We start from the raw sequence: 21,986 nt of genomic DNA on the forward strand, positions 1-21,986 counted from the left end.
ACAATCTATTGCCTCCAACTTTGAGTAACATGGAATAGGTTAATGTTGGTAACAAACTAACAGTTCATGCAATCAAAAACATGTTTGACACAACAAAAACCTTTCTTAATTTAATAAAACAAATTAGGTTTACATGTAATCTAAAAATATTTAAAAATTCACTGTTTCATTATTCGAATGCACAAATAGTAAAACAAATTATTTGTAATATTGTCATTGTTTTATTCTGATTTTAATGAGAAGGATATTAATCTGTATACCTACATCATATATCACTTGAAATACTGTTTGTTAGAAGTCTACCACACAGCACCTCTCCATTTCATACATCTTACATTTCAGTGATTTTAGTTTTCTATGGAAAAGTAGATGAATGATATGTACTTAATACACAAAGACTTCTAATAACTGTTACGCAGCTATCGTTAACCATAGACATTCACATACACACTAAAAATGAAGCATAGCATCTACTGTTTTTAAAGTTGAATAACATCAGTATTTCCTTGTCAAAGGTTGCAAAAAAAATTATAATTTATTGCATTTGCATCCCACCCTGATGAGAAAGTATGTTTTACACATCATTATAATTTTCAAAATATTTCTCGTTTTTAAAATTGATATAAAAATACTTTATCTAACTATTTTAACAGAGTTATTCTCTATACTCAACAACGTGGTTTAAAGAAATGTTTAAATGTGTTAGTGCCTCAGCACATTTTCCTGTGAGTCCTCTGATATCTGTTTAGACTTAATATTGATTATATGTGTTCTGAAATTTATTATATCTGTAAAGGAGTTTTAAGTATCAGTTCTTTGCTGTTCTCTAAATATTTTTTAAGTATCAGTTCTTTGCTGTTCTCTCATAAATATTTGTTCACATTCATTATATTTGTAAGGTTTCTATCTATGAAAATTTTTGTGATGTTGATCAATGTTTCAGAAAATATTGGAGAATTACTTTCAGTGAAAGTTCTCCCATGTCCAGTAAAATCTGTCATAACTCAAGATATTGTTGGCACTCTACATTATTATTGTTTATATAAGTACTGTTGTGTATTTTAAAGCTAATATTTTGGGAAAGTACTTCTAAAGTCATTGCATTTATCTCACTTTATGATTTCTTTGATGATGAGTAAGATTGGAGCAGTTATTAAAGACTTTGTCACAATTTTCACATTTATATAATTTTTTTCTGTTATGAACTCTTTCATATAGATTAAGGTGTGAGCACTGGATAAAAGCTTTGCCACAATCCTCAAATTTGTATGGTTTCTCTCCATTATGATTTCTTTTATGAAGACTAAGTGTTGAGCACCGGGTAAAGGCTTTGCCACATTCCTCACCTTTGTAGGGTTTCTCTCCTGTATGAATTCGTTTATGTCCATGGACATGTCCAATCTTGTTAAAGGCTTTGCCACATTCTTCACATTTGTAGGGTTTCTCTCCACTATGAATTCTTTTATGTTCAGTAAGGTGTTTGCTCTGGGTAAAGGGTTTGCCACATTCTTCACATTTGTAGGGGTTCTCTTCACTATGAATTCTTTTATGTTGTGTAAGTTCTCTGCACTGGGTAAAGGCTTTGCCACATTCCTCACATTTGTAGGGTTTCTCTCCACTATGAATTCGTTTATGTCGATTGAGGTCTCCAATCTTGATAAAGGCTTTGCCACATTCTTCACATTGGAATGGTTTCTCTCCACTATGAATCCTTTTATGTTGAGTAAGGTGTGTGCTCTGGGTAAAGGCTTTGCCACATTCTTCACATTTGTGGGGTTTGTCTCCACTATGAATTCTTTTATGTAGAGTACGGGTTGAGCACCAGGTAAAGGCTTTGCTACATTCCTCACATTTGTAGGGTTTCTCTCATGTATGGATTCGTTTATGTCGATGGACATGTCCAATCTTGTTAAAGGCTTTGCCACATTCTTCACATTTGTAGGGTTTCTCTCCACTATGAATTCTTTTATGTAGTGTAAGGGTTGAGCACTGGCTAAAGGCTTTGCTACATTCCTCACATTTGTAGGGTTTCTCTCCTGTATGAATTCGTTTATGTCTATTGAGGTCTCCAATCTTGATAAAGGCTTTGCCACATTCTTCACATTTGTAGGGTTTCTCTCCACTATGAATTCTTTTATGTAGTGTAAGGGTTGAGCACTGGCTAAAGGCTTTGCTACATTCCTCACATTTGTAGGGTTTCTCTCCTGTATGAATTTGTTTATGTCTATTGAGGTCTCCAATCTTGATAAAGGCTTTGCCACATTCTTCACATTTGTAGGGTTTCTCTCCACTATGAATTCTTCTGTGTTCAGTAAGGTGTGTGCTCTGGGTAAAGGCTTTGCCACATTCTTCACATTTGTATGTTTTCTCTCCATTATGAATTCTTTTATGTTGAGTAAGGATTGAGCAATGGGTAAAAGCTTTGCTACATTCTTCACATTTATAGGGTTTCTCTCCTGTGTGAATTCTCCTATGTATAGTAAGATTTGTGTAGCAGTTAAAGGGTTTTCCACATTCTTCACACTTGCAGGGTTTGTCTATGGTGTGAAATTTCCAATGCCCAAGAACTTTTGAGCTGTGCATAAAAGGTTTGCTACATTCATTATGTTTGAAACTTTTCTCTCCAGTATTTCTTTTCTTAGGTTTATTTAGATTTGAGGACTTGCTAAACATTTTTATACATTTATAACCTTTCAAGATTTTCCTATTGTTACCTGACAAACATTGGATAAGACCATCATAACCTACTTTCTGCCTCTTACACTCATCAACACACTCCCAGTCTTTTCTTAAAAGTACATTTTCCTGGTCAGAGCTTCCGTATAGTCTTATTATTGATTTCTGGAATGAATGTTTTATGCCCTGCTCTGGCATTGGGTCTTCAGTGCAATGGGAAGAAAGTTCTGAAAGAAATGAAAATAACAAAGTATCTCACTAATTATACTTAGGTAAATATACTTCATAATTTGAATATACAAAACTATACAGAGCACATTAGCAAGAAAGTGCAATAGACTACCATAGTCTTACTTCCATCATAGATGTATGACATTCAAAATATATTTGCAAACATGATTCATTGAGAAATCATAAGTGGTAATATTTCAAGGCACCCCAGATGAGTATGACACCAAGAAACATATGGAAGGGGAAGGAACATTTGTTACATTTACCCAGCAAAACTCTTCCTCCCCACTTATACATAGTTCTCACTTTAGCAGTAAATTCCATTTCCTGGATTCCCTTTCAAAAGAGATTCAAACCAATGGAACATGTGTCCATACATCTGGTTTTCGATGGCCTTTGAATATCTGGTTTCTATCTTCCAAGACAACTACATAACATTCTGGTAAAGATATGCACATATCAAAAATAAAATTCTGCAGTATTATATTGATGGTGCAAAAACATTTAATTATGCTATCAAATTTGAAAGACAAAATAAATATGATCATTCACACATGTTAATTGACATATGTAAAGAGACATAATTACTGACATCTATATCATGAAGTTGAGGGCAGATATAAATATTTTGAGTTTTTATGTATAATTGAAGTTAAGTAGTTATCAGTTTAACATAAGTTGCAGCTTCAAAAGATTTTAGGTAATTCTCACAGGAAACAACAGGAAAATGTTTAAAGAGGTACATAAACAAAGATGGCCACAGAAACAAAATATATCAATAAAAATCAGTGAGGTGGAATGAGGAAAAAGGAGTGGAAATAAAGATAAATAGTGACAAAAGTTATATAAACAATTAATATTAGTGCAATTTTGAATCCATCCATTTTAGAAAATTATGCAAATATTTATGTATTAGTATTTCTACTCAGAAGACACATTTAAATAAAAAAATTAAAAAATCCAACTCTATTCTCTCTAAAGAGATTTGACTTCATACCTGGTGAAAGCAATAGACAAAAAGTGACAGGAAATAACAAGACATACCACGAAAATGTTCAGCATACAAGAGCAGTGGAGTTCAAAATTATATTAGGCACATGACTTTTGAAGTGCAAAATGTTATAGTTTATAAAATATACTTTAAGTCAAAACTGCCACAAGAGACAAACAAGGACATTTAATATAAAAGGAGGTCATTCACTGAGAACCCTTTAAATATAATTGATATCTCTGATATCTATGTCTCGCATAAAGGTTCTCAAATATATAAAAGGGTTGACACCATTGAAGCAAGAAATGAACATAAAAATAATAGGATAGCATGGTATTCCACTTTCAATACTAATAAGGTCAGTCAAATTACTAATAAGAAAACAAGAGAGTTGAAATCACTAGAGAACAATAAGTCCTCACACATACATAGAATATAATAGAATATACAATATTCTTGATAGCTCATAAAAATTCTTCCTACAAATCTACCTGTTCAGACAGAAAACATGTCTTAACCAATTTTCGAAAATTGAAATTTTACACAGTTTAATTTCTCAACAGAATGAGAATGAGACTGTAGATAAGTGACACAAAAAACACAGAGAAATTCAAAAGTATAGGAAAATAAACAACACACTCTTGAACATATTCTTGTTCAAGGGAAGAAGACCTAATGTTGTGAAAATGTCCAAAGTGATCTACAGATTAAATACAATTCCTTTCAAATTCTCAATTTCATATTTTCAAAAATAGAAATAGCAAACCCCAAAATAATATGAAATCTAAAGAGACCACAAAGATGTGAACAATCATCAAAAAGAGAAGCAATGCTATAGGTACCACACTTACCCATTTTAAAACATTAAAAATGTATACTTTGGAATACTACTCAGCTATAAGAAACAACACTGATATGCACCTCTTGTAATTTCCTGGATAGAGCTGAACCCCATTATCCTAAGTGAAATATTCCAAGAATAGAAAAACAAGCACCACATGTACTCACCAGAAAATTGGTTTCACTGATCAACACCTAAGTGGACATATAGGAATAACATTTATCGGGTGTTGGGCAGGTGGGAGGGGAAGAAGGGGATGTGTATATACAAACATAAGGAGTGCGATGTGCACCATCAGGGCATGGACATGCTTAAAACTCTGACTCCGGGGGTGAAGGCAACACACATAACCTAAACATTTCTACCCCCATGATATGCTGAAATAAAAATAGAAAAATAAAAAAATGATACAGTAGTCAAAGAAGTTATCTAATGGCAGAGACACCTGGACCAATGAATGAGAAAGAAACACAAATAAGCTCTTGCATATATTGTAAAATAAAAAGTTATCTTCATATGCATATTCATTTCACAATCATTCACATAAGTCAGTAGATGAAAGCAACCCAAACTGCCTTTGCCAAATGAACAGATAAATACTATTTGAAATGTAGAAATAATGGATTATTTCTCAGCTTAAGAAAAAACAGATTCTCTAATAACATCCACAATATAGATAAACCTCGATGACAATATGCTTAATGAAACCTCAGTCACAATAAGACAGATGTATTTTGATTGTATGTATAGGATATTTCTAAGCTGTTACACTCCTAGGAACAGAAAACATAATGCTTTTTGTCAGCAGTTAGGCAATGGGCAAAACAGGTAGTTTTCTCATGTGTACTGAAATTCACATTTACTTAGTACATACATTCCAGACAATATAGTACATGATGATGTAAATATAGCTCACATGACTGATGTTAACAACTAAAAGTAATTAAGATTTCAATTTTTGTGATTTTACAATAATTAAAATAAAAAGAATATCTTAAACAGATACAGAGATGAACTTTTCAAAACTTTCTTACATATTACAAAATTGTTTTTTTAATTTCAAAATATTATGGGAGTAAATCATTTAGAATATGTATATTGCTTTTGCATCGACTGATCAGAGCTACAACTGTGCCCATCCACAGATCGTGTGCACCACACTCATTAGGAGTGGATTTTCCCAACACCTTCTCCCCTTTTCAACAGCCCAATACCCACTGAAATTTACTTCCATTTGTTCACATATTTGTTGATCAATTGGTAACAATTTGATAGGGACTATTTGTGGTGCTTGTTTTTCCATTCTTGTGATAGTTTACTTTAAAGAAAGGCCTCCAGCACAATCAAGGATAATATAAAAGGGTGTCATTTAGCCACTGAATTTGAGGCTCCGTAGTACTCTATGGTATACATATATCACATTTTATATTTATTTATAGATATATTTATATTAATGTATTTATAAGTACTAAGGATGTTTCTACCTCTTTGCAATTGTAAATTTTGATGTTATAAACATTCAAGTGCAGATGTATTTATTATAGGATGATGTTTTTACATTGGTTAGATAGCAAGTAGTGGGATTTCTGGATCAAATGGATGTTCTAAATTTAGTACTTTCCTGTGTCTCCATATAACTTTCCAGAGAGATTGTACCAGTTTGCAGTCCCACTAGTAGTATATAAGTATTCCTACCTCTCTACATCCACACCTACACTTACTTTGGGCTTATTGATAAAAGCCATTTTCACTGGAGTAGAGAGATATCTCGCTTTGGTTTTCATTTGCATTTCCTTGATGAATAGAGATATACACACTTTTTTCATATGCTTCTTGGCCATAGTACATGTCCTTTTTAAAACTTTCTGTTCATATATTGGCATGCTTTTAATCAGGTTGTTTGATTTTATCTTACTGAGTTCCTGGACTTATGTATAAATTCTAGCTATTAGCAATATATTGAATATACAGCATGCAAATATTTTCTCCCATTCTCTAGGTTGTCTGCTTGCTCTAGTTATACTTTTAATGGCTGTGTAGAAACTTTTTAGTATGATGATGCCTGATTTATTTATTTTTGTTGGTGGTGTGATTGATTTGGGGGTATTCTTCCTAATTTTTTTGTCTAGGCTGAAGTATGTAAGAGCATTTTCAACAGTTTCTTCTAAAATTCTATGGTTTTATGCCATAGGATAAAGTCTTTCATCCATTGTGAGTTGATTTTTGTGAGAGATGAGAGGTGTGGATCCTGTTTCACTCTTCTACATGTGGCTATCCAATTTTCACTGGACCATTTATTCAAAAGGGATTTCTTTTCCCTGTACACGTTCTTGTCTGCTATTCCATGGCTATATGAGGATGGTTTTATATCTGTGATCTCAGTTCTGTTCCTTTGTTCTATTTCCTGTTCTTGTGACAATGCCATGCTGTTTTGGTTACGATAGCCTTGTACTATAGCTGAAAGTCTAGTAAACGGATGCCTCTCAATTTGTTCATGTTCCTCAGTGTCGTTTTTGTTTTATGGGGCCTTCTCTTGTACCATATGAAGTATAGAATTACTTTTCTAAATCTCTAAACAATGATGTTATTAGTTTAACACAAATTGTATTGAATCTATAGATTACTTTGGGTAGTATAGATATTCTAACAATGTTGATTTTGCCTATCTTTGACCATGGGATGCTTTTCCGTATGTTTCTATTCTCTTCTATTTCCTTCCTCAGTGTTTTATAATTCTCCCTGTAGAAGTCCTTCTCATCCTTAGTAAATATATTCCTAAGTATTTCATTTGCTTTGTTTCAATTATGAAAGGCATGCATCTTTGATTTGGTTCTCAGTTTCACAGTTGTTGGCCTATGAGAAAGTTCCTGATTTGTGTACATTGACTTTGTAACCTGAGACTTTGCTGAACTTATTTATCAACTCCAGTAGCTTTTGGCAGACTCTTTGGTGTTTTCTGAGATCATTAATCTGTAAAGTGTGATGGTTTGACCTCTTCTGCTCTGATTGAGACTCCCTTAGTTTCTTTCCCTTGCCAGAAGCTCTGGCAATGATTTCCAGTACTATGTTTACAATAACTTAAAGGGATATATTATCTGTTTATAAGCAGGAATGCTTTCAAATTTTCTCTGTTCAGTGTGAGACTGACTGGGGGTTTGTCATATGCGACCTTTATCATTTTGAGGTAAGTCCCCTCAATGCCTATCTTGTTAAGCATTCTTACACCAAAGAGGCCTGATTTTGTTAAATGCTTTTTCTGGGTCTCTTGAGAATATTATATGGTCTTTGTTTTTACTTTCCTTTTATGTATATAATTACATTTATGGATTTGCCTATGTTTAACCATGCCTACATCTCTCGGATGAAGCCCACTTAACCATAATAGATTACATCCTCAATATATAAAAATGACTACAACTCAACAACAAAAATGAATGACTTGATTAAATAATGGACAATGGATTGATCTGGCATTTCTGAAAAGCAGATATACAAATGGCCAAACAGAATTTGAAATGGTCCTCAAAATTATTAATCTTTAGAGAAATGCAAAGCAACATCACAATGGGATATTACCTCACATCCATTACATTGAGAAGTTTTAAATAAGTAAATATATATACACATACATACATAGGTTGACAATGTAGAGAAATTGAAATGCTCCCATGTTTTTCTCAACCTTGGATTCTAATATTATAAGCCATAGACATGGAACAGATCAGAACTTAAAAATACATAAAGAATCATGAAGGTAAACAGACAACCTACAGAATGGGAGAAAATTTTTGCATCCTATGCATCCGATAAGGGACTGATAACTAGAATATACTTAGAACTCATGAAAATCAGGAAGGAAAAATCAAATAACCCCATTAAAAAGTGGGCAAAGGACTTGAACAGAAACTTTTCTAAAGAAGATAGAAGAATGGCTAACAAACATATGAAAAAATCCTCAACATTCCTAATCATTAGGGAAATGCAAATCAAAACCACAATGAGATATCACTTAACCCCAGTGAGAATGGCCTTTATCAAAAAATCTCCAAACAATAAATGCCGGCGTGGTTGCGGAGAGAGAGGAACACTCCTACACTGCTGGTGGGACTGCAAACTAGTTCAACCTCTGTGGAAAGCAATATGGAGATACCTTAAAGCGATACAAGTGAATCTACCATTTGATCCAGCAATCCCATTGCTGGGCATCTACCCAAATGATCCAATGGCACTCTACAAAAAAGACACCTGCACTCGAATGTTTATAGCAGCACAATTCATAATTGAAAGGCTGTGGAAACAGCCCAAGTGCCCATCAATCCAAGAATGGATTAATAAAATGTGGTATATGTATATCATGGAGTACTATTCAGCTCTAAGAAACAATGGTGATATAGCACATCTTATATTTTCCTGGTTAGAGCTGGAACCCATACTACTAAGTGAAGTATCTCAAGAATGGAAAAACAAGCACCAGATATATTCTCCAGCAAACTGGTATTAACTGAGTAGCACCTAAGTGGACACATAGGTACTACAGTAATAGGGTATTGGGCAGGTGGGAGCAGCGAGGGGGGCGGGTATATACGTACATAATGAGTGAGATGTGCACCATCTGGGGGATGGTCATGATGGAGATTCAGACTTTTGGGGGGAGGGGGGGAAATGGGCATTTATTGAAACCTTAAAATCTGTACCCCCATAATATGCCAAAATAAAAAAAAAAAAAAAGAATCAAATGAGCAATATGGTCGGGTGGAAAATATACAGTTGTTTTATCCCAAAAAACAAAAATTAGGCAGCTATCCACAGAAAATTACATTTATGTGAATTTGGGGACTTAAATGGATGGTCATTAAACCATAGAGGTACCACAGATCTAGGAAGTCATTTTCAATATTCAGGTTCTCATCCAGTTGGCAAAATTAAGGACTCCTTGTCCTCACTACAGACTATAACATGAGTCAAGCAACAGGAATGCGCAGAGGTTCCAATGGTTCCCTGTGACAAAGTTGGAGTGGTACTGCTCATCCAGTGACTTTAGGAGAGACACACCTATGTGCAGCCATGAAGGCAGGCCTGTATTACTTGGTCTTGCTATCATCTGTGAAGCAGACCTGTGACTCTGCTACAGCAGTCTCAACCACAGTCCATGTCCAGTTTTCTTAGTATGTAGATCCACACGGTGAACTGAAGGGTAACTTCCAAGGTACTCATTAGTAGCCACACCCACCCACACAGCTGGTATCAGCCCCACCATATGCAGAGTCACTATACAACCAGGCCCTAATTGGTGTCATACAGATCAAACTCCTGAAGGAATGCAGTTTACCCAGAAACAAGAGAGGATTGAAAGTGGCCCATGTGCTTCAGAACTAGCACACCAAACGCAGACTCCACTGCAGAGCAAGGGGCAGTCTTGTTACCGAGCTATAGCAACTATCCATTGAAAACCCAGAACCCTAAAGAAAACATCTTTACCTTCCAAAATCACTTTATAAAAACTGCAAAAGTAATCCTTCACATGCACAGATACCAATATAAAGATAATATGCAACGACTCTTAACACATCTATTTTATCATATTACTACAAGATCTAATCAGAAATTTTAGGCAACAACATAAGAAGAATCCACTCAAATTATAAACAGAAGAGTAAAACTAACACTGTTTGCAGATGACATTATCTTATATATCAAAAACCATAAAGAAGATAGAAAAAAATTATAAAGTAGTAAAACAACTCAGCTATTCACAGGACATAAAATTTACATACAAATATCAGTTGTTTTTCTATACACTAGCAAACTATCCATTAAGTAAAGAAAACACTGTCAATTACAATAGCATCAAGATAATAGATTTCTAAGATATAAATTTAACCAAGTGGTAAAAAAGATCCTTTGCACTCACTACTAGAAGATATTAATAAAGGAAATTGAATAAGACATGAGTAAATAGAAAGATATTATCCAAAACAATGCATACATTCAATCCACTCCCTATCAAAATTCTCGTTATATTACACATAGTATCAACAAAAAAATTCCTAATATTTGTACCATATCACAAATACTTTGATGAGCCAAAACAATGTTTAGAAATAAGAGAAAAGGTTCTGGCATCACACTTTATGATTTTTAAGTGTATGTCAAGATGACAGTAATAAAAACAACAAAATATGAGTATTAAAAAAGCACAAAAAGGAAGAGAATGGAGAGCTCAGAAATTAACGGAAACATATAAGGTAACTAATCTTTATCTATGGCACTAGCAATGTGAATGTAGGAAGTATGGTGTCTTCAATGCTTGGTGCTGGAAAACTGGATACCCACAAACAAATTAATAAAAGTAGACTATTTTTTCTTACATGATACGCCAAAAATAACTTGAGATGTATTAAATATTTAAATGGTACACTTAAAACTGTAATGTTTCTTTAAAAAAAAGCATAAGTGAAAAGAAGAAATATGGGACAACCATGATATATGTCTTGAAATTTTGTTTTTTGTTTTTCTTTGGGGGGGATATATATGACAAAATAAGCACTGGAAAAAATATAAAAAATATGAGCTGCATAAAAGTTCAAATCCTCTGTACAGCAAGGAAAAGAAAAAAACAAGAAAACTTAAGATAGGAGAAAATATTTTCACACTTTATATTCTATAATATGTTAATGCCCAAAATATAAAGGAAACTCCTATTAATCAAAAGCAAAAACAATATTATCTTCAACATCATTACCCAATCAAAAACAAGAAAAATATTGTGTAGATTTTTCTCACAGAAAACCTACAAGTTTACAACAAGCAACATGAAGAAAAACTCAGCATCACTACAACGTCATGCAAACACAAATCAAAATTTTGTTAAGGTATCCCCTCCCAACTGTTAATATGGGTAATGTCCAAAAGAAGAGACATAACAAGTGTGGGCAAGAGTGTGCAGGAAAGCAATCCCTGTACACTGTTATTGATTGTAAATTGGTACTGTCATCATAGAGATTCATTAACAATTGTAAAAAAGAGAACAGCCTTATCATCCATCAATTCTACTTATGAGTATAACCAAAGATGTAAAATCAGTATCTTAGGAAGATTCTGCACCTCCATGTATATCACAGCATTATGCACATGTGCCAATAAAATGGAAACAAACTAAATGACTGTTTATGATGAAAAGGCTAAAAAATGAGTATACAAACACATACAATAGAATATTATTAAGTCATAAAAATGATAAATATCCTGCCATTTCAACAACATGTATGGACATGGTAGGGATTATGCTAAGTAAAATAAGCCACTCCCAGAAACATATATACTGCTATAGGTAATACTAAAAAGTTGAACTTATAAAAATAAATAGTACAACATTGGTTTCCAGAGTGCAGAGGCAAGAAAAGTGGGCAGATGTTTAAGGGAAATAACTTTTAGTTATAATTCTTGGAGAACTAATGCACAGCATCATGGTTACAGTTATTAAAAATAATTTATATACATGAAACTTGCTAAGAACATAGACCTCACTATAAGTAAATGTTCTCACTATAAATAAATTATAAATGTGAGAGATGATGGATATGTTTATCACTTTAACTCTATTATTTTACAATGTATACACACATCAAATCATTACTGCATAAAAAATAAATGTATACAGTTATACAATTCTTATTTGTGTAAAAGTACACCTGTTAGACACACACACCACACACACAAATACACACACACACACACACATATATACGCACACATATGCACATAGGAATCACACATTCCTGATGGTACTAATTAGGGGAAAATTACAAAATATAAGTTATCAAAATACTATGTATCAATTGTGATTATAAACATATTTAGCAATTTGAAGCACTCAATGGGACAGTATGTTTAAGAATTCTATGAGGTGAGTATGCAAAATAAACTATATTACTGCTTGGAAACTATGGTCTAATAAGTTGTAATTTTACTCTTATTTTCTACTAGAAAAAAGGATATTTAGAAGGGAAATAACATTAGATTTTCTTATGTTTAGGAAGAGGCTATGTATTTGTATAAAATTAATGAGTCTGAATTTCTGTAGGATTGCCTCTGAAACCTTGGAATTGGAAATTATGATGCAGACAATATGAACATCTGTCCCTAGTGTTTCTAGCATGACTGAAACAAATCCTAATATCTCTAATATTCCACTTTATAAATTACAGTTATGAGGCAACAAAAGGAACTTAAAACATGTAGCTGGGTATGGTGGATCACACTTATAATCCCAGCACTTTGGGAGGCCAAGGAAAGAGGAACACTTGAGGCCAGAATCTTGAAACCAGCCCAAGCAACATAAGGAGACTCCATTTTTTTTTAAAAAACACTATTAATAACAAAAAATAGCTTGCAATGGTAACTCCTGAACATAGTTAGTCCTAGCTACTTAGAAGACTAAAGTAGTAGGATCCCTGGAGCACAGAAGTTTGAGGTTGCAGTGAGCTATGATCAGCTACTATACTCCAGAAGGGGCAGCAGAGCAAAACTCTGTCAAAAGATGATTTAATGTAGAGGTCCTCAAAATATGTACAGATATTCTCATATACCCACATGCAATAGAAATAGAGACAGATAATAGAGTCCCTTATAAGCCATGACAAGAAGTTTGGCTCTTACTGAATTCTAAGGAAAATCAGTGCATGGGTAGACTTTGTAGAGAGTTTAAGAGCATGGTACAGAAGATGTCCTTCTGTAAGTTAAAGAGAAACATACACAGGCTTCTAAAAATCATTGCCAACACAGCAGAATATTCCAAGCCACTTTTTAATATCTGCCTTCCTCCTTGAGCTTTACCTCTCAAACATTTGTTATCTGCTTCACTGAATCACACCTACCTGGATATTTGGCTGTTGTTTCCTCTTTCTTCATAATCCAGGGCTCTATCCTTTGCTCCAGACATGTGATCAGCTCTGGCTTTGAGACAACAAGACCTGTTTTATAAAAAAAAAAAAAATTCACATGACTGTTGCTGAAGTCTTTCCAATTACTACAGCAGTACTATCCTTAGCAGAGAGAACATTATAGAATATTCTACAAATTCCTTTGCAAGATATTGTTTTCTCACAGACCTTGTAGAATGATAAAAAATTATTTCTAATTTATGACTAGAGCACCAATTCCCACTAGCACCAAATAAATAAGAGGTGGAAATTCTATTCTAACTTGCAGGCAAGAACTATATACCCTGATTTCTAGAGTAACTACTAATCTAGTGTGAAATATACATATCAGCCCAAGAAAAGGAAATGTTCAAGATAACCTGAGACATCTAATGATTTTATTTTGTACACCAAAACTTCAAATTTTCTTTATTAGCGGGGATATACAATTCATTCATATAAAGTAGAAACTTTTAAGAAACTACCTACAAAAATAAATTAATGACCTTAATGTTGAATAGGAATTCTGTACACAAGTGATCCTCACCAAGGGAGACCAGGTTTCCATAGTTCTCCAACATCACATCCCTATACAAATTCCGCTGAGCATTGTCAAGGCATGCCCACTCTTCTGGAGAGAATTCTACAGCCACATCCCTGAATGTCACCATCTCCTGTAAAAAGACATATATTTCCCAAGTGGCCATAGAGAGAGTTATTCATTTGATTACAAGGAAAATAAGTTATGAGAACTGTTTCTGACATATGAGTGACTAGACTTATCCAATGAGATATTTTTTTAGCATATTGATATTCTTGAACGTATTCTCTTATTCACAGGAATGAGGATCACTAAAGATGTTTGAAACTGTGTGCATATGATTCTGCTTTAGATAATAAAGTATTTAATACAAAATTAAAGGCCTCAGTACAGTAATATAAATTTATAGGTGTTATATTTACATCATATCAGTAAATTGTGCATATTTCTCACATAGGGAAACAGAGATTTAGAAAGTGTCACATAATTTTGATCAGTACAATAAAGAACTGAAGATTTTTTTTTAAATGCAGGCTCTGATTCAGTAGATCTGGGGTGTAGTCTGAATCTCTGCCTGTCACATAATATAACTACTGATAACAATGCTGCTTGCCTAAGGAGAGTATATTGTCAATATCCAATAAGTGGTAGACTTTGAATTTATCTCAGTTCATCTGAACAGAACACAGAAAATAGCCCTCATTTTTCAAAGCAATGTATAAGAATAAATTAGAGCTTCCAGATTTAATGTGATGGCTCATGCACATCAGTCAGTAAATCTCCACAAGACACTTAACAATAAAGAAAAAAAAAACCAGTTAACTTTATATTGGATGAATCTGTCAGAGAGCATATTAAGCAAGTGAATGAAATTAACATAACTTTAGCTGCACAAATTGGTGTTAGGCATCGTTACAAAGAGGAGGACACAAATCACTGCTGGGATGGTAGTGGCCAACAATATGTAACCATGAAGAATCATCAATTTATACAAATTTCAGATACTGATACTTCCTATATTTTGTTGTCTTTAATAATGTATCTAAATAGTTTAGCATCATACAGAGCAACTCTTCTATTTTCGCTTTTCTCCATAATTTTCTGGTTATTCTTTTCAATCAATGCTATCTTCTTTTGAAATTTTCCTAATGATATTTTATGTAGAGCTAATGAAGCATCCAGATCATACATTGAGAGTACATGTTTCCCTTCCTCACTCAACTCCAAAGACTCTATCCTATCCCCAGGACAAATCTCAGACATTCACACTATTCCATCTTGACCTGTCACAATGGGAACATTTTCAATATTACATGTCATATAGTTCTTATGAAACTTGGTTATTGTAGTAAGAAGCTTGTGGGAGAGAATATAGAGCAGGTTCTGTTATATAGGAAGGAAGGATTTTCCAGAGCTCCTTGACTATCATAAGAAGAAAAAACATGTAGTTACAAAACTTTTTAGGCATATACATCAGAAGTAAAGAAGTAAAGGTTTACAAGTTCAAAAAATTGAGGTTCTACATGACTTTCTAGGAGAAAGAGTGGACACAACCCCTTAATTGGGACACACTTACCTGAAAACCAGCCATTTCTTCTCCCTCTTTTTCTACTCTGAAATTCCTTTTCAGGTGAGATTGTGTAGAACGATTATAATTAAATCTTCAGACTACGCTTAAAGGAGTCAGCACAATTTGTTCCCTTGTTTCCACAATATTCACAAGCAGGAGGAACATAAAACGCAGAAAGGCTTGTTCTTGGTCATAGAAAAGATTCAGCTATGATCAGCTCCTTCATGTAGACCAAAATGTGAGGTTCTCCTATCTTTTCTTCCGGTTACCTTCCCCTGCTACAGGTGCCAGGAGTTTTTGCTACAGGAATGGGAATCTGAACCAAACTGATCTGCCTCTACCAAACCCAGAGAGCAGAACCTGTGACTTCCCTCTAGAACAAAGGCTAAACTCAATTCACAAGAATATATGCAGAAGTCCTAATGCTTGACGCTGGTATCAAATTAGAATTTTGTGGGGCACAATTAAAACCACATGGATGTTCCCACCCAGCCCAACAGGCAGGTGATGGTGTTTCTTCAATCTAGCCAGGTTATCCTAACTGAAAGCTTGGGCTGAGAGGTAATTATCTTAAAATTGTCTCTGAAACATCACTGTGAATATAAATCATGTGGTACTGTGGGTCTCACTCTAAGAAATGTGGTCTGGTGGTGTGGAAGGGGTACATTAATTGGGTTCTTTGACATGTCCCCTTTTAGTGGTGATGTTGTTCAATCTAGATCCATTATTATTAGAACTCAGGTAGAGACAGCAAGCACAGCATACATACTGCCTTTTGCCCAACACTCATCATCATCAGAACATATACTTAATTTCCAATGTGAAGAGCAGCATAATGCAATGTCTACTGAGCATGTGCTATGTGCTCAAAAGTATAGTATGTTGCACTGTAAACAAGCCTTTACATTGTGTGATTTCATCCTTGCTGTGCCAGAAAAGGTGAGTACTAAGTGTCCAATAATTTACAGAAAATTTTAGATGTGGTGTCAGCCTTTCTATTCTTTTAACACAATTATAATACGACATTACACAAGACATTATAATACAAGACATTATAAGACATTATAATACAACATTACAGAAGATCTAGTAAATTGTCTACACTCACTCCAAAAAGGTTTTTTCAAACTCAACTTACAAGTCCATGTTGATCTCTAACACTGCAGCATATGTCTCCCCTGAGTTTTTGGCACATCCTTATTCCAGAGTATGTCCCTGTCTTGCGAATTCTAGGTTGAGGCCAGGTCTAGTTTCCTTCCCTCTGTAAAAGCAAAGGATACACAACATGTGTATACAACGTGTGTATACACTTGTGTATCCTTTGCTTTTACAGAGAGGGAAGGAAAACAGGAAGAAAATTTCCTCTTTGGAACCTGTCTAATGCATCTTGAGGAACCTTAGACCTTTCATTCAGAATTCAAATCTGCAGATTTAGGTCTCTAAAGAGGCATGGATTCAGTAGCACTCATGCACACTTCCAGGCATTTGGGCAAAACAGAAAGCAGAAAGGGAGTTTATGTGTCACACACAGTGCACAGTAACTTGTTCCCATTTCTGTCTCAGCCCCATGGTCTCTGAATCCATTTCAGTTCTAAAGATGTGAGATGCATTTACAGAAAGGATAGAACTACTGATTTTTATCCTATGAGATGGTATTCACAGGAATCTGGTCTAAGTATGCTCTGGAGGGACAGTAGACACCAAAAAGGCCTAGAGAACTTACTGTTTGCAAATGTGGAGACAGTGAAGCTCTGTGCTGCAGACTTGCCGGTTACAGACTGGAAGCCCAAGAAGGAATCTAGTGTCCAAAGCCCTTCTAATTTAGAAGTGGTGGGCACATTTTATGTTTATGTTGCATTTTTAATTCTGGAAAGTGTTCAGTAGATATTAAAAGTAAAGAGTCTCCAACTCAGAAAACCTATCCACAAAGTTAAAAGAGAATTGAAAAAAAAACCCTCTTATCACTCAATTAAAGCAGAATGTGATGTGCACAGTGCCAATCCACTGAGACATTTCAAAGGCACAACATAAAGTTGTTATTGGACATAGCTAGGCAAATCCTTTTACATACATGTTATCTAGATAATAATTTTCTGTGAACAAAGAAGAAAGAAGCCTCGACAGCCCTATTTGTCATAAACGGTGCATCCTAAACTTACTTGGTTATCAGTGAGACTTTCTTTTTTTGGTAATTGGTTAATTTCAAATAAAATACATGTGTCTGAAGTTATTGCAGGAGGAGATAATTTTGCAACTTAAAGAAAAATGTAGGATAGAATGTAATAAGTAGTCACGCTGTGTTAAGAAATGTATGGCTTTTCATTAAGTACAAAATCTTTATTATAAGCATTATAGTAACAATGTAATTATAAATATAATGAAAAAGAGCTTCGGGAACATTATTCTTCACAGTAGAGACACTGATAAAAAGGATCACATGTGATGTATTTTTACTAGGTAACCCCACAGTACATTTTTACAACACATTATCTCCAACTTTGAGTAACATTGGATAGGTTAAAGTTGGTGCAAAAATAACACTTCGTTAAATCTACAACATGTTTGACACATTAAAATTATTTTTAATCTAATGAAACAAATTAAGTTTACATGTTATCTAAAAATATTCCAAATTTCATTTGATTTTATTATTTATCATAATGTATAATATTAAAACAAGTTATTTCTAATATTGTAATTTTTTCATTCTGATTATAATGAGAAGAATATTAGCCTGTATACCCACATCATACATCACTTGAGATACTGTTTGTTATAAGAAAAATCCATAGTACCTCTCCACTTCATAAATCTTACATTTCAGTGATTTTAATTTCCCATGGAAAAGTACATGAATAATGCCTATTGAATACACAAAGACTACTAATAAATGCAATGTAGCTATCATTAACCACAGACATTCACATACACACTAAGAATGAAAGCATACCATCTACTGTTTTTAAAGTTGAATAACATTAATATTTGCTTGTCCAAAAGGGAAAAAATTATATCTTTTTATATTTTTACCCCACCCTGACCAGAAAGTATATTTTACATGTAATTATAACTCTCACAAAATCTCTCTCTTTTTAAAGCTGACATACAAGTAAATCAACTAACTATTTTAACTGGGTAGTACTCTATAATCAACAACCTGGTTTAAAGAAATCTGTGAATGTGTTAGTGCATTAGTGTATTGCACTGTGAATCCTCTGATATTTGTTTAGACTTGATTCTTCGTTAAATGTGTTCTGAAATTCATTATATCTGTAGAGTATTTTTAAGTATCAATTCTTTGTGGTTCTCTAAGGTATATCTTTTGCATAAATATTTTTTCACATTCATTATATTTGTAAGGTGTCTATCTCTTAAAATTTTTGTGATGTTGAGCAATGTTGGGGAAAATATTGGAGCATTTTTTTCAGTGTAAGTTCTCCCATATCCAATAAGATCTCTGTTGTAACTAAAGGTATTGTCAGCACTCTACATTATGATTGTTCACTTTAAGTATAAGTACTGTTGTGCATTTTAAAGCTAATACTTAGGGAAAGCACTTCCATACTCATTACATTTATCTCACTTTTATCTAGTATAATTTATTTGGTGTTGAATAAAATGCGAGCAGTTATTAAAGACTTTGCCACAATTCTCACATTCACGGAATTTTTCTCTGTTATGGATTCTTCTATGAAGATTAAGGTGTGAGCACTGGGAAAATGCTTTGCCACATTTCTCACATTTCTATGGTTTCTCTCCTGTATGGATTCATTTATGTAGAGTGAAGTCTCGGAGCTGGATAAAGCCTTTGCCACATTCTACAACATTTTAGGGTTTCTCTCCAGTATGAATTCTTTTATGTTGAGTAAGGCCTGAACACTGGGTAAAGGCTTTGCCACATTCTTCACATTTGTAGGGTTTCTCTCCAGTATGAATTCTTTTATGTCGAGTAAGGATTGAGGACTGGTTAAAGGCTTTGCCACATTCTTCACATTTGTAGGGTTTCTCTCCAGTATGAATTCTTTTATGTAGAATAAGGGTTGAGGACCAGATAAAGGCTTTGCCACATTCTTCACATTTGTAGGGTCTCTCTCCAGTATGAATTCTTTTATGTTGGTTAAGGGTTGAGGACCATTTAAAGGCTTTGCCACATTCTTCACATTTGTAGGGTTTCTCTCCAGTATGAATTCTTTTATGTTGACTAAGGATTGAGAACTGGATAAAGGCTTTGTCACATTCTTCACATTTGTAGGGTTTCTCTCCAGTATGGATTCTTTTATGTTGAGTAAGGTGTATGCACTGGGTAAAGGCTTTACCACATTCTTCACATTTGTAGGGTTTCTCTCCAGTGTGAATTCTCCTATGTATAATAAGTTTTGAGCAACAGTTAAAAGGTTTTCCACATTCTTCACACTTGTAGGATTTCTCTGTGGTATGAATTTTTCTATGTCCAGAAACATTAGAGCTGTGGTTAAAAGTTTTGCTACATTCTTTAAGTTTGGAACTTTTCTATCCAGTATGTCTTGTCTTGTGTCTATTTAGGTTTGATGATTTGTTAAAGACTTTTATACATTTGTAACTTTTGAAGATTTTTCTATGACAAGTTGACAAACATTGGGTAAGACCATCAGAACATACTTTCTGCCTCTTACACTCACCCACACATTCCCAGTCTCTTCTTAAGTGTGTATTTTCAAGGCCAGAGCTTCCATATAGTCTCATTATTGATTTCTGAAAGGGGTCGTTTGTGCCCTGTTCTGGTAACAGGTCTTTGCTGCAATAGTGAGATAGTTCTGAAAGAAATGAAAATAACAAAGTATCTCACTAACCAGACTCAGGTGAATATATTTCACAATTTGAATATATAAAACTGTAGAAAGAACATTAGCAAGAAAGCACAATGAATACCATGGTCTTACTTGCATCATAGATGTATGATCTTAAAAATATACTTGCAACCATGATTCTTTTACAAATCATAACTGCTAATAGTTCATAGCACCCCAATTGAGAAAAACACCAAGAACCACAGGAAGGGGAAGGAAACTTTGTTGCATTTACCCACCAAAGCCCTTCCTCCATGCTGACACTGAGTTATCACTTTAGTAGTAAAATCCCATCTCCTGGATTCCCGTTCAAAAGAGAATGAAACTATGGGCACATGTCCACACATGTGTTTTTTGTGGCCTTTCCAAAGGCTGGTTTCCACCTCCCTTGACAACTACATAACTCTCTGAGAAAAATATGCACATATTAAGAATAAAATTCTGCATTATCATAATGATGGTGCAAAATATTTAATTATGCTAAAAAATTTGAAAGGCAAAATAAAAAAAGGATCATTGCCATGTGTTAATTTCTATACAATATAAAAAGACATAATTATTGACATTGATATCATAAAGGTGAGGGAAGATATAAAGATTAAGAATTTTTATATGCAAGTGAAGTAGTTATTCATTTAACATAAGTAGTACGTTCAAAAGATTTTATGTAGTTCTCACAGTGAACATCAGAAAAAAATGTTTATAGAGATAAAAGAAAGCTAGGCAAAGAAACAAAATATGTCACTAAAAATCAGTGAGGCACAATGCAGGACAGAAGGAGAGGAAAGAAAGAAAAGACAGTGACAAAAGTTATATACAACAATTAACATAAGATAAATTGTAAGTCCTTCCTTTGAGAAAATTACATAAATTTTATGTACTAGTTTTTCCATTCAGAAGGCACAGTTAAATAAAGAGTTAAAAAAAATCCAACTATATTCTATCTAAAGCGACTTGACTTAAATCCTGGTGAGAACAATGGACTACAACTGGAAGGATATAGCAAGATATATCAGAAAAACATTTAGCATCTAAGAGCAGAGGAGTTCAAAATTATATTATGTACATTATTTTGAAGTAAAAAACGTTATGATTTTTAAAATATACTTTAAGTCAAAACTGTCACAAGAGAAAAAAGGGCAATAAATATAAAAAGTGGTCATTCACGGAGGGCCTATGACAATAGTACATTTATATGATATCTATCTTTATCTCACATCAAGGTTATCAAATATATTTTTATAAAGCATTGACAGAAATGAAGCAAGAAATAGACAACAAAATAATACGTTACTTTGATATTCTATTCCACTTTCAATAATAATAAAACCAGTCAATTATTAATAAGAAAACAAAAGATTTGAAAATACTACAGAGCAATTAGACCTA

At 33.8% G+C, this 21,986-nt stretch overlaps 1 protein-coding gene across 1 annotated transcript in view; it reads right to left on the bottom strand.

Moving 5' to 3' along the window:
• Positions 1–423: 423 nt before the first annotated feature.
• Positions 424–21,986, bottom strand: part of LOC142866394 (uncharacterized) — a 59,816-nt gene continuing 38,253 nt past the window's right edge. The window contains 2 exon segments of the mRNA XM_075999763.1: positions 424–2,474; positions 19,632–20,248. Coding sequence (XP_075855878.1) covers positions 1,105–2,474; positions 19,632–20,248 — 1,987 coding nt within the window. The 3' untranslated portion in view covers positions 424–1,104.

This window comes from Microcebus murinus, unplaced genomic scaffold (genome assembly GCF_040939455.1).
Source record: "Microcebus murinus isolate Inina unplaced genomic scaffold, M.murinus_Inina_mat1.0 scaf004_hap2_Mmur4.0, whole genome shotgun sequence".
In the NCBI taxonomy this organism is placed as follows: domain Eukaryota; kingdom Metazoa; phylum Chordata; class Mammalia; order Primates; family Cheirogaleidae; genus Microcebus; species Microcebus murinus.